Source organism: Dipodomys ordii, unplaced genomic scaffold, assembly GCF_000151885.1.
Source record: "Dipodomys ordii isolate 6190 unplaced genomic scaffold, Dord_2.0 Scaffold116, whole genome shotgun sequence".
NCBI classification, from domain to species: Eukaryota; Metazoa; Chordata; class Mammalia; order Rodentia; family Heteromyidae; genus Dipodomys; species Dipodomys ordii.
Window position 1 is genome coordinate 1173646 of NW_012267332.1, and position 14417 is coordinate 1188062.

At 41.3% G+C, this 14417-nt stretch overlaps 1 protein-coding gene across 1 annotated transcript; it reads left to right on the forward strand.

Moving 5' to 3' along the window:
* The first annotated feature begins 12277 nt into the window (after positions 1-12277).
* Positions 12278-13813, forward strand: Zcchc5 (zinc finger, CCHC domain containing 5). The gene has a single exon (XM_013028923.1). The coding sequence runs from the start codon at positions 12278-12280 to the stop codon at positions 13811-13813; it is 1536 nt and encodes a 511-aa protein (XP_012884377.1).
* Positions 13814-14417: the final 604 nt, after the last annotated feature.

The following is a 14417-nucleotide window of genomic DNA, read 5'->3' on the forward strand; positions in this document are numbered from 1 at the left end:
GGCATGAACCACTAGCATCCAGTACACAAGATATTTGCCTCCAATTAATCAGCAAAAAATTGGAACTAGAGGCATGTCTCAAGTGGCAGAGCAACAGCTGTGAATAAAAATGCTGAGTAAGGCTTGGGGCTCAAGCCCTCGTTACAGATACACACACACACACACACACACACACACACACACACACACACACACCATCATCGTCATCATCATCATCATCATTATCATCATCACCATCATCAACATACATACATATATACATACATACATATATACATGCTGTTTTCTAAGCATGCCTAGACAAAAAGCAGAATATGTTACTGGTTTACATCAGTGAGGATGGGTTTATAATGTGGCAGGATAATACGAACTGATGATAACACCTAAAAAAGTGGTATTTGAAAGCAGGCAGACTGAGTAGAAAACAACTTGTGCTCAAGGTAGAACCTACCATCAATTTTTCAGAACTACAAATGGTGTAAGTATTTTGACCATCAGTTCATATTCTATTGGTAGTTAAATATTCCAGCTAACTTCATGACAACAGCACAGACCTTGAAAACCTTTGGCTATGTATTAGAGTTGCCCTTTGTTTACAATCAACATTTTCTCACCACCCAAACCCCAACAGTAAGCTAACCAGTAAGCAAACCTTTGCTCAGAATGCTTTGGTTGACTTTTACTTAACAGATTAATTAAGAAACTGGATTCAAAGTGCCAGGAGAAAAAAAGGGAGTAAAATGCCTCAAATTGAACTCCTTCCTAAAGTCCTCAGAACCTACTAAACCCACTTCTAAAGAGTTTGGAACTGAGGGTCTTTCTGCGTTCTGGGAATCTGCCCTTTTATTCAGTCCTGGAGCTTGAACTTAGGTCCTGGGCACTGTCCCTGAGCTTTTTTGCTCAAGGCTAGCACTCGATCAATTGAGCCACAGTTCTGCTTCCAGCTTTTTGAAGTCTGCTCAGGTTTCAAACAATGATCTTCAGATCTCAGCTTCCTGAGTAGCTAGGGTTATAGGTGTGAGTCACCAGTGCCCAGCTTGGGAACCTGCTTATGAAGAAAATATCTCAGATTATGCCAATGCCATGATCTGAGTTTTAGTATTTGGGAATCATTCATTCAATACTATTGCTTTATGAGTATCTTAGTCAAAATACAATGCGCCATTTACATATAATACAAAGCACAAATCTTTAGAGGTCTTTTACACACACACACACACACGCACACACACACACACTTGTGACTGTCACTCAGATCAACATATAGAATACTTCTATCACTCACACTCAGAAAGTTCCTTGAGCTTCCTCTCAGTCAATACTCTATCCCCACAGCTAACTTGTAGTTTTGAAGAATTGATGATAAGGTCTACCTATACCCTGAGAGAGTTATAGCATTATTGTTTGACTGTGTCTGTTTTTGTTGACAGTGCTAGGGATTTGAATTCATAGCCTAGAGCCTACTAAACTGGTGTAGTACCTAGTGAGGCACACCTCCAGGCCTGTTTTACAGTTATTATTTAGGATAAGGTTCTGTTTCTTTTTCAGCACATGCCTGAGCTGAAGTACTATAGGTCTGCCATCCTCTCTGGGATCACAGGCATGTCCTACCACATTCAGCTTCCATTCCCTAAAAACAGAGCTCATCGACTTTTCTGCTTTGGCTGGCCTGGCACTGAAATCCTCCCAATCTCTGACTCACATGTAGCTTAGAATGACACATAAGTACCACTGTGAGAAGGAGTCTCATAGAATTGTTACTGCCCAGGCTTACCTCAAATCATGATCCTCCCATTCTCAGTCTCCCAGATCACTAAGATTGCAGGTAAAAGCCACAGGTATCCAGCACATAATGTTCCTATTCCTTTTATTCTGCCATTATTGGAGCTTGAACTCAGGGCCTGGGCACTGTTCTTAGCTTTTTCACTAAAGGCTGGCTCTCTACCACTTGAGCCACACCTCCACTTTAGGCTTTTTGGTGATTACTTGAAGATAGCAGTCTCATAGACTTTCCTGCTCATGCTAACTTCAAACTGTGATCCTAAGACCTCAGCCTCCTGAGTAGCTAGGATTACCATCATGAGCCACTGGCACCCAGTTCAAATTTGTTTATTCTTGAACTCCATATGAACAGTAACATTTATTGTTGGTTCTGACTTCTTTCATTGAACATAATGTCTTTGGGATTCATCTGTTCTTGTGCATATCAGCAGCAGTTACATTACATCTTGCTACACAAAGAATCATTAAATACTGAGACTTGAAGAGATTTAAAAACTATATATCAGGGATTAGAATTCAGGCTAAAAAGAACAGAAGACTAGATAGGCATAAAAAATAAAGGTGGTGGAACAATTGAAACGAAACTGTCTTCCTCAGCTAAAGGAAGTTGCTCCTGTTTATTATTACCATATAGAAATGTGAATCTGATAGCCAGATTTCCTAATTTTTCAAGAGAAATTGGAAATCTGCATTGCTCTGTTGGAAAATTGTTTTAATATTTACAATTAACTCTACAGTAACTACAGGATGAGCAAACCAAAATGTATCTACCGACCACATCTAGGCCATGGGCAGAGAGCTTCTAAACTAGTTTAAACCAGCTAGTTTAGTATTCTTAATTTGAAATAAGGAAATAAAGACCTGAAAGGAAAGTATTTACCATAGTTAAGAAGTTAGGGGCAGAGATGTAGTAAACTTAGTATATTTGTTTAGAGCACAGAAGATGAAAAGAGACGCTCTGTGATAAAGACTTATCTCTACAATTTACAAGCTCTACTGACTCCTTTTCTGGGCCTCAGTTTTCTCATCTGTGAAGCAGAGGGAAAGGGTGAGAATGTCCACTTTATGGGATTGTTGTAAGCATTTAATGAGTTAATAAATGTACTCGGTATAGTACTTAGAAGAGCTATAAAAGTTTTGTCATAAGCTTTGATGTTGTTTTTCTCATGATAACATATGGAGTGGTATTCATTATTTCTGAGAAGTTAGTTTTCCAAGGACAAATTACTGAAATATAGTAACAGGACATTTCTAAATTATCAGGCTTAATGAAATAGAGAGTCCAAATGAGCTCTTTGTGCCAACTCCACATTTAATAAAAATATTTTCAAGTAATTATTAGCTCAGAAATGAAAACTAATTAGGAGGAAAACATTTAAATTTATGTCCCTAATCTTTGGGAAAAAAAGATAAGATTCCTTCTCTTGGAAAAGTGGGCTTTAACTTAAATCAAAGAAGTGGAGTTTTGGTTAAACTGCAACATGACATAGCCATAGTTCATAAGAACTTTAGGAACTAAAATCAATGTAATCTTAACATTTGTTTCTAGGGCTTCAAAATTTTGAAAGCCTTTTCATGAATATCATAATCTTGAATTATAAGAAATAGAAGGCATTTCCTGGTACTAGTGGCTCTCAGCTATAAACCGAGCTACTCAGAAGGTTGAGATCTGAGGATCACGGTTTGAAGCCAGTGTAGGCAGGAAAATCCATGAGACTCTTATCTTCAATTAACCACCAAAAAGTCAGAAGTGGAGCTATGGTTCAGGTAGTAGAACACTAGCCTTGAGAAACAAAAAGTTCAGAACAGGACCCAGACCCCAGAATTGGCAGAAAAAAAATGAAGAAAGAGGCATTTAGGCAATCACTCCATCACTCAACATGTCTCCTTTGTCTAAATAAGGAAATGTACCCAAAGAGATTACTACTTGCCCCAAATCATACAATTCCCCTAACTAGTCATAGAACACCACAACAGGAAACAATTAGATTGTCAGTGAAAACTACAATCTATGTGGCTGCATTTGCAGCATTGGCACACAAGGGACTGAGAGGGAGATATGGACCAGGGAAATCATGTAAGGCTACATGAACAGAGCTGCTTCTGAGCTGGGCCAGGAAAAAAGTATCAGATTTCAAAAGGTGGAAAGCCAGGCAGGGGCATAGCTAGGTGAACATACTGTGTGGGTGGTACAGTGTAGAGAAGAACCAAGCTAGCAGAGCATAGGCAAACCTGGAGAGAATAAAACATTGACAGAAAGGATGGGACAGCATCCTATAGGACTCTGCCAAATCAATACACAGTGAGGCCATAGGATTCCTTTGTTTCCATTTTTTAAATGTCTGCTCATATTTTTAAAATAATTCAAATATAATGGAAAAATCCAAAATGACAACCCCGACTCCCATTCATCTCTACTACCTAGACTTGCCATAATAAACAATTTTGTGTACAATTTCCAGAAATACACCCTATACAGTCTCCTTTAAATAAGTCTATTCTTTCAAACTGTGCTGACTACTACAGCACCTCAGTGTTACACAGTGACTACGTTACACCATACCTATGTTGTACCTACAATGAACTCACAAAGCACCCCTTAAGGACTGTATGCTTACTTAAAGGTAACAGAAAAAAGACATTGCAAAGGTCTTTTTAAAAATTAAGAAAACTAACCTTCCCCTTCAGTCCTTGACAAATAATTCATCAGCATAACCTTTCCTGTTTGCACATGCTTTGCTGGCACGCATGAAGAAAATACAAATGTCCCAGGAATCTGATGTGACTCTTAGCTAATGATATTTTCTGCTTCATTCTTTCAGCCAAGAAATAATCAGAGAATAAGAGGGGGGCCTATCTTTCTGTCAGGGGTGTATACAAAGAAGAGACACTCGGTTTTAGATAAACCAGCTGTGCTTGAAAATCAAATAGACTAGTGACAGGAACAAAATAATGGCAGAAATGGAATGGAAGGAAACAGGAAAATAGAATTTGGTATGCAAATCTGCTCTCAGAACAAGTGATTAAGATGAAATAACAAAAGCAAGAGCCCCATGCTATGGTTAGCATGGGAAAAATCAGAGCCAGGAGTACAGTGTTGAGAAAACATACATTATAAAGCTTTTTAAAATATTGAGAGAAGATCAACTGATAGAACAAATCCAACAAATGAATGAATGTTAATGTGTACCAGTAGTTCGGTAAATGAAGGGGCAGTTAGAAATTGCCTGGGTCACATATTTCTTAGCCAAGTATCTCTAAAACATTTGTATGTTACTGTACCTCTGCCAAATCTCAACTTTCTGGTTGAGCCTCTGTGTATCACCTATGGCTACAAAGTCATGTGTTTCGCTCACATACCCCAGTCTTCATTCAAACAGAGCTATTGCTTCTCCATTCCCCATCCCTGCTTTTCTTTTCACTGTTTCCTCTACCAAGAATGCCTTTTTCTTCCTCCACTCTAATATTATTGTCCTACTAGGATGATCCAATCATTTTCTTTCCACCACTTTTACTTAGCTTTCCCGGATGGTACCTCTCACTCCCCCACCCCACATCCATAAAACTCTCGTTCTTTCCACCTTCAGGACTGCATTCCTCTCGCTTGATATTTAGCACTAGTAGATAGCTATACATATATTAATATATATTAATGTTCCAGCACATATTTTACCTGTTATTCTGGCCTGTATACTTTGAAAAAGAGCTCCAAGTGAAATTATCTTTGTGTTACTTCTCTAGACCACATACCCAAATACACACATACACATGCCTGCAGACAACTACAACAGTGCCATTAACCACATAAATGCTCACTGACTTGTGGAAAAAGAATGACAAGGGAATAAATATAGGTTTACTTGATGGAAAGCAAGTGAAGTTTGGAACAATCACATGTTCAGTTTGTATATAAAAAGTTGGGAGGAATTTTGTTTAGATATACATGAGATAAGCTGGTATAAAAAACAATGACAACCCTTGTACTATCAATATGATTTTTATCATCTGCTACAATTCAGTAAAGGTCTATTTTTAGATACTTTTATTTCCTAATCTTCACAGAAATTCAGTAATTGTAGTGTTTTCGAGAAAAGGAAAATTAGTTTCAGACAATTTAAGTAACGTGACCAAGATCACACAGCTAGCAAGAACAAAAGCCGAGATGGAAATTGGACCTAGACCTGCCTTACCTCAAAGCTTATGTTCCTTTCATTAGCACATTTTTTATTTAAAGTACTTTCTCAACTACAATCATATTTGGACTGCATACCCAAACAGCGATATTGGTAAGGCTGTGTGTTCCTTCTCTGCATTTCCCACCTTGACACCCCCATTCCCCTCCCTCTCACCAAGGGTCTATCAGTATTTCTTCAGCAAAGTCTGTGTCACACCCAAGACCTCATTAAAACTTTTAGAGGTAATCCTAAGCATTAAAAAGATAAACATCAGCCAGTGCCAGTAGCTCACACCTGTAATCCTAGCTACTCACGAGGCTGAGATCTGAGCATTCCGGTTCAAAGCCAGCCTGGGCAGGAAAGTCCATGAGACTCATATTTCCAATAAACCACTAGAAAACAGGAAGTGGCTTTGTGGCTCAAGCAATAGAACGCTTGCCTTGAGCTGAAGAGCTGAGGGACAGCACCCAGGCCCAGAGTTCAAGCCCCACGACCAACACAACAACAACAACAAAAAAAGACATCACCTTTTAGGTAATTTTTAACTGCTGAACCATAAAATTAAAATTTTATCTGACAAATATACATTTGCTGAATTTTTAAGTGTTTTTAGACTTTCTGATGCTATCTTCCTTTCTCCTTTCCCCACCTATCCCTGTCTTTCCCAACTATATCTCTTGTTCCCCTTCCTATGTTTTCATGTTCTCTCTCTCTCTCTCTCTCTCTCTCTCTCTCTTTCTCTCTCTCTCCTTCCTCCTCCTCCTCTCTTTCTTCATCCCCTCTTTTTTTTTCTATCCGGCATTGCTGATACCATCAGTACAGATTGAATCCGCTTTCTGTGTGGACCAGTATTGGCAAACTCAAGGGACTAGGAGGACTAGAAAGCAGACAAAATTATATCCTTGTAACAGGTTGACCCATTGTAACAATGAGATGCACAAGACACTATGCTGAAAAATGAACTTTACAATTTAGGCTGGGGGGGGAAGGAAGGGGTAGTAGTTGGGGAGGTGGGAAGGAAGGGGAAAAACAAAGAAGGAAACAACAATGCTTGATAGGAAATGTACTCATTACCTTGCTCATGTAACTGTAACCCCTCTGTATAGTACTTTGACAATAAAAAACTTATTTAAAAAATACTCCTCCCAAGAATGAGATTTCCTGTACCCATGCTAGGCTGCAGGGATGGGTGCCTCAGCACATCACCAGGGTTCAGGGAAACCATAGCATTGAACTCATGAAGCAAATATGCTAACATTAGATGCCATACTGTATCAGCCTTTAAAGAAACCAGAGGGAAACACAGACATGGTGTGATCTGCAGAATGCCAAAATTCTCTTTGTCTCAGGATATCTCACCAAACAGAAGAGTCTTGAAAGGATTGACAGATTTTGGAATACTCTGTGAAAATTCAAATACCTGCCAAGAAATTTCCCTTTAAAGCCTTATGAGGTAGTATATAAAAGTACAGATTGGTTTACCCAACGCCATAGCTGATGGAAGAGAAAGACTTCCCCATTAGTAGGACAGAAGTAAAATGAGAAGATGATAAATATCACACAGGGAAAGGAAAGGGTAATGAATTTAGACTTCTTCAGAATTATACTGGGATGGACCCCATTTCCATTTCATTACCAGGTGCTCTGGATCCCAGTCATAAGGGTAAAGAGAACACTTGGTTACCAAAGGAACTGAAAACTCCCACTACTGCTCTACTATGATATTATGGTGTGTTTTTTATTGTTTGTTTTGTGTGTGTGTGTGTGTGTGTGTGTGTGTGTGTGTGTGTGTGTGTGTTTTGTTTCCTTTTTTTTCTTTTTCTTGTCTTCCTTTTTGTCCTGAGTTGGAACTCAGGTTCTGGGTGTTGTTGTTGGGCTTTTTGCTCAAAGCTAGCACTCTACCACTTCATCCATAACTCCACTTCTGGCTTTTTGAGTGGTTAATTAAAGATGCATCTCATAGACTTTCTTACCCTGGGTAGCTTCAAACTGCAATCCTCAGATCTCAGCCTTGTGAGTAGCTTGGATTACAGGCATGAGCCACCAGTGCCCATCATGATGGTATATTCTTGAAAAAAATTTCAATCTGCCCTAAGCAGATTGATGAGTTTTTAAAATAGGGCTACAAGCTCTAATGCAACCATAGGAATAATATATCGAACAAAACACACACCTGGGTGGGACTGCTCCCAAGGATTAACTGGGCCTTGTGCCAGAGATCTGTAGGGGTAACCTGCCCTGTTGATTGTATTCCAAGGTGAAGAGAGGGAAGGGTAGAAGCTTTACTTGCATAAAGATGCAGTCCAAGCAGCTTTGAGGATGAAGACCCTGGCAGAGGCCTAAAATGTTTTAGATTGTATACTTACCAACAAAATAAAATTATGCTTCGCAATGGAATGTACAAAATAAGAATTTCATCTCATTCAACCTTTTCCTTCTTTCTTCCTAAGCTAACAATCAACATATGTAACTCATTAACATAACTAAGCATGAACATTTCTTCTTATTGTACAGATTTTTCAGTCTGTTAAATGAACCTATTTGTCTTTATTTTCCCTGAAATATTCATTTGCCTGGTAACCCAAACTTCATTTATTTAAAATGTTTTCATAACCATCCTAAAGGCTCCATAAATTCCAACATGTTGTGAGGGTCAGAAGACGGATTAAAGTATAGGGAAAACATGTTGAGATTTTAAATGTGATAACTTTCCTATTCTTAACTTTCTTATTCTTACTTGACTAATTCAGGATATTAAAACGGCTTTAGGCATTTTGACAAAAGTCAGTGTAGCTCTTTTTTCCACTCAAAAAAAAAAAAGAATAATTCTCTATGTTTAGGCAGTTTGGAACTTGTACTTAAGAATGTTGAATTTGGTCTTTGCTCTTTAGTGGCGGGGAATGGGAGAAGAAAGGTCCCTGTGTTTACTCACTGAATAAATATGCCTGCAGGCAATGTGCTGTTCAGCCTTTTGGTCAGGGACTGCTTAAACATCTATCTTGGCTTCTTTGAAACCCCCTTGCTAATCACCTCATCTTCTTACTTCGATGCCTTCAGCTCTGGATCTTAGAGTTATTTAACGAATTGTTTAATTCCATAACACACCTAAGAAGAAAAGACAAAAGATCTTGAGTAGTGAAAAATAAACTCGGTAAAATTCAGACACTGTGAATTTCTTCTTATGAGACCCCCTTGCTCAGCGCCTACACAAATTTAGAAAGATTACCTACCCAAGTTCCAAGTTCACATATGTTAAAATTAAGTTACTGCTTCAACAGCTTACAATTATTTTTATTGTGATTAAACTTGACTGGATGTAACTGGCTGCTAAATGCTGTGCTAAGCCTGTTACCCACATTGCTCAGATAATATTTTTTGTGCTGATCCTGGACTTGAATTCAGGGTCTGGTCATTGTCCCTGAGCTCATAGTTAGTGTTTGACAACATAAGCCACAGCTCCACTTCCAGCTTTCTGCTTGTTAATTGAAGATAGTCTTACAGACTTGCTTGCCTAGGCTGGCTTTGAATCCAAATCTTCAGATCCCAGCCTCCTGAGTAACTAGGATTACTGGTGTGAGCCACCAACGCCCAGAAATTCAGATTCTTTGTGAGCAGCCTCTAAACTTCAGTGTTATTAATAGCTCCATTTCACAGTTTCATAAACTGAGGTTTAGACTGAATTTTAGAAAAACTAAAAAACTTACCTAATTTGCATATATTGTATGTCTTATATATAGAGGTAATGCTGTAGAAGTTATTTGATAGCAAAAGAGTAGAAAATTACAATGGTAAAAAGAAATTCCAAGAAGCTAGAGGTTTTCAGTTTAAGACAGGCTACTTTGTATCCATCAGTAGCTCTCAAGTAGCAGCATAATGTTCTACAGTGAAACCAGCTGATTTGTGTAAGTAGGATTCCCAAACCATTAAATAGATTAAATTATGTTCAAAATAATTTATTTAGTGATGGACAAAAACATGTAACATATGCTATAAATGTCTTTCTGATTTTTCATATTGGTGAAGTAAACAGCAACTCTGTGTTTTGGCTTCTCAACGGGAAGGAAAACTTCAGTTCTCTGAGAAATTTGCACAAACAGAATGCATCATTTGTTCCCTGGTGGTAATGGTATTTTTATGTGTGGAGTATTTCAAAACAGAAAAGAAAGCTTTGGGAGAATAAGTTTAAAGAACATACTTATAGAATAAATTTAAATCTGCAAAACATTGTGCTTTCCAAAGTTGCTATATTCAAGACCAAGTAGCTCAGGCTGTAAACAGGCTGGCATTTGGGTCAATTGCATTAGGCTGGCTAATGTAGAATTGACCATTTTTAAAGGAGGTTTCAGACCATGGCTGACTTGGTGCGTTGTCTGAGGTGACCAACCTTACTGAGATGAAAATAACTGTCCCTGAACCTTGCTATCTGGCCTATGCCCAGGTTATAATTGTGATGTGGCATAGGAAGAAAAAGTGACACAGAGCAGAATCACTTTGTAAGATGCAAGTCCCAGTAGGCTACCTGTGTGCTATCTGGAGCTTGCAAGCCACTCAAGGAAGTGTGAAAACACTGGTTAAGACATTCAGAAAGAGCTGGATTCTGATGGCTCATGCCTAGCTACTCAAGAGACTGAGATCATGGTTGAAGCCGGCACAAATAGGAAAATCCATGAGACCCTTATCTCTAGTTAACTAGCAAAGAGCCAGAAGTGGAGTGGGTAGCTCAGTGGTAGAGTGCAAGGCTTGAGGGAAAAAAATGCTAAAGGACAGAGTCCTGGCCCCGAGTTCAAGCCCACTACCAGCATGCATGTACATGCACATACACACTACTCAGCAAGAGCCAGGGCCCCTGCAGAACTCAGAACTGCTGCAAGAACTCACTGAGAAAGTGGTCCTTCTTCACATTTTTACCCCGTTCTATCTTGCCTCAATCTGTGCACAGTAAAGTTTCAAAAAAAAAAAACATTGCAGGGAGAGACACTCAGGACTGAGTAGGTGAGAAGAAGAAAGGGCTGAGGGTGTGCAGGCTGTCCTCTAAGTGAGAATTAAACAAAAGGCCCAGTGTGGACAGAGTAGGGGTAGGTTACGTGAGACAGACGTTTAAGTAAAAAATCAAGTCCCAAACCACTGTGGTCATTCAGAAATGTTTGCAACTTTTCACAAGAGCAGTGGTATTACTCCGAATTTCCTGGCCAAATATTTATTAAGGTAAGCAAGGACAGAGTACATGAGAGTGCTTCATATCAGCGCAGCATCCCACTCTCCTTGCTGCTGTGAACTGTGAGGTACTGTCAAGAAAAAAAAAAAACTCTTCCACACTTGAAATAGCTATGTTACAGAGGAGAGTTGGAACGTGTTCTGGGAGTGGGTGTGTTTGTTTGAGTTCAGGGTGTGCAGAAAAGGCAAGCCTCCACAGCCATTCACACACTTCCCTCCTCAGCGATGGGTACGCAGACAGCCGAGCTCCTGCACTAAGTCTCTGAATGGTAACGTACATTTATAAATATTATATTCTTAACTATTTTGAGGCATTTTAGAAATAATATGCATGTGTCTTTTAAGCGCATATGTGTGTGTATATATATAAATATATATGTAAATATATATATTTAGTCAACTTTTGCTTGTTTTCTCCTGAGACTGGTCATGTGCGGTTTCTTATGCGGTGTGATTTCTGAGGTGTCAGAAAAGAGCTCCCCCCTACCTCCTACTCTATTGACCCAAAAATATCTCTTGGGTTAGTCCACCACAGAGCCTAAAATTCCCATATTGCTCAAACATTTGATTTAGTTGCTGAAAGCAGCTGTGAAAATCCAAGTGTTGCATTGGGATGTGAGGCAGACATTTGAAATTAAAACTGTGTAAAACTAAATATGGGGAAAGGGACTTGTGCTATAATGTTCTGTTTTCCAGAGAAGAATGCAAAATGGCATGCATGGTGTGGGTCAGGTACTACTCTTGAAATGCCATGGGGCCAGAGGCAGCATTTGTGCCTGAGTTCATGGGTATGAATCTGAGGTAAAAGTAAGCCAGCACTGTTAGACAGATTAGGATTTGATTTATGTTGAATGGAGTGCTTTCCACAGTTTCTGATCCTCAGCTCCCACTCTCTTCACAGTGTTTCTGACATTTCCCTTTGCTGAGCTCCGGAGGCTCCCAGTGACCTCTTGGTAATCAGCTTTGACGGGGGCCCAAATCCCCACCCCTTGGAAAACTTGGGAAGGCTACATCTGACTGTGAGCAGCTTTCAGGAAAGACCTCACAAGCGGCCACCCAATCTCTCTTGGTAGCAAATTGCCAAACCAAGCCCATTTCCTCAAAAGATGGTAGAGGACTTAGCAGCTTCCTATGTTGCTCTGAAATTGGAGAATGAAATTCTACAGGCCCAAGTACAGAGGCTGATGGAAGAAAATGCTGCCCTCCAGGCCCAGATCCCAGAGTTCCAGAAATCCCGAGCAGCCAAAGAGGATGAAACACTCCAAAAGCCCTCAGAGGCCCAGGAGTCCCGGAAGTCCTCAGAATCCCCTGAGCCCCCAGCAGCCTCGGGGCTCCAGGAGCCCAGAGAGATCAAGGAACCCCAGGAGCCCCCAGAGATCAAGGAGGCCCAGAAGCCTCCCAAGCTCCTGGAGCCCTCAAAGATCAAGGAGCTCAGGGATGTTCCAGCAACCTGGGAGCCCTCCGAGATTGAGGAGGCTCAGGAGCCCCCAGAGCTCCAGGAGCTCACAGCCTGGAAACCTCCAGCAAGCCAGGAGCCTCAGGCACCTCCCAAGAGCCATGAGCTCCCAACAGCCTGGGACTCAGAGCCCCCAGACAGCCAGGATAGTTCAGAGGCCCAGGAGCCCCAGGATTCAGAATCCCAGGGCACCCCAAATAGTGAGGAACCCCAGAAGGAACCAGAATATCAGGAGCCCTCATCACACCTGGAGGCTCTTGAGCTTCCAGCTACCCCGGAGCTCTTGGAGCCTCGGGTGTCCCAGGAATTCTTGGATTCATCAGATGCTCAGGAGTTCCTAGAACTCCCATTATCCACTCAGAGCCTGGAGGGACTAATAGTTGTGGGGACATCTGCATTTTCAGAATGCTCCCAAGCCCCCAGTGGATTAGAGATTGCAACTTTCCCTCTAGAATATCCTTTAGCCTTCAGTGGGGATGCCCAAAAGCTTCCCGAATTCCTGATTCAACTGAGCAGTTACATGAGAGTCAGAGGGCACCTGTATCCCACTGAGGCAGCCCTGGTGAGCTTCGTTGGCAATCGCTTCTCAGGTGAGGCAAGAAGGTGGTTCCAGCCCTTGCTGGATATTCAAAGCCCCCTGCTGGAGCAATTTGAAAGTTTCATCCAAGTGCTGCAAGATACTTTTGACAATCCAGAAGACCTGGAAGATGCCAACCACCGCATCCGTCAACTGTGCCAAGGGGAGGGCCCTGTTCACCAGTATGCCACCCATTTCCACCTCTTTGCTCAAGAGCTGAAGTGGAATGAAGGCACTTTCTGCATCCAGTTTCAAAAACGCCTGGCCAGTTCAATGGGAAACGAACTGTCTCACAGAAGCCTGCTTGCCAAACTATCTGATCTGATCATTCACTGTGTCCGCCTAGAAGAGAAGAATAGTGGTGCAGCTGCCCTTGATTCATCAGGCCCAAGCCCCGCTGAAGAAAGAGAGGGGCCTGCGAATCCACCTGCTGAAAACCAACCAGTGCAAGCTGCCAGCAATCGCCCACATCTCAGTGAAGCTGAAAGGGCCCGCCGCCGCGAAGGCCACTTGTGTCTCTACTGTGGGCATCCTGGTCATTTTGCCAGAGATTGTCCTGTGAAGCCTCATCGTGCCCAGCCGGCGGGAAACATGGAGGCCCGGCGGTAAGGGGGACCCCGGGCGGGCCAATCTACAAATATGCGTCCCCCTCTCTTCCAATATCCATGTCCCGTACCCTATGGCTAACTGTTGAAATCCGACTGGGAAGAAGACAGTTCTTTGAGCAAGCAATGGTAGATTCCGGCTCCTACAGAAACAGCATCGACAATTCAGTGGTTCTTCGAGAGAAGTTGCCAGTCCGCAATAACATCTTCCCTTTGATGCTGGAAACCGTCGATGGCCGTCCACTGCTCAATGGACCCATCACCAAGGAAACTCCACCTGTTGAAGTCAAAATTGGCAATCACGTTGAAGAGCTCCAGTTTGACATCATTCATGCACCACGATACCCTCTGATTCTTGGAATCCACTGGCTTGAAACACATGACCCAAACATCGAGTGGAGTACCCGCAAAGTGTCCTTTCCATCACGTTATTGTCACTACAATTGTTTCAGGCACAGGTGGAATAGAAGGCAGCGTGATGAAATAATTGCTGGGTAGATCCTGGGTCTTAGTGACTTTCTGGCAATGTGTCCCCTGTTACCTCAGCTGCCATCAGCATTTGCAGCTCTCAGAATCTTCCACTGAACCTCTGGCTATGGACTAAGGCT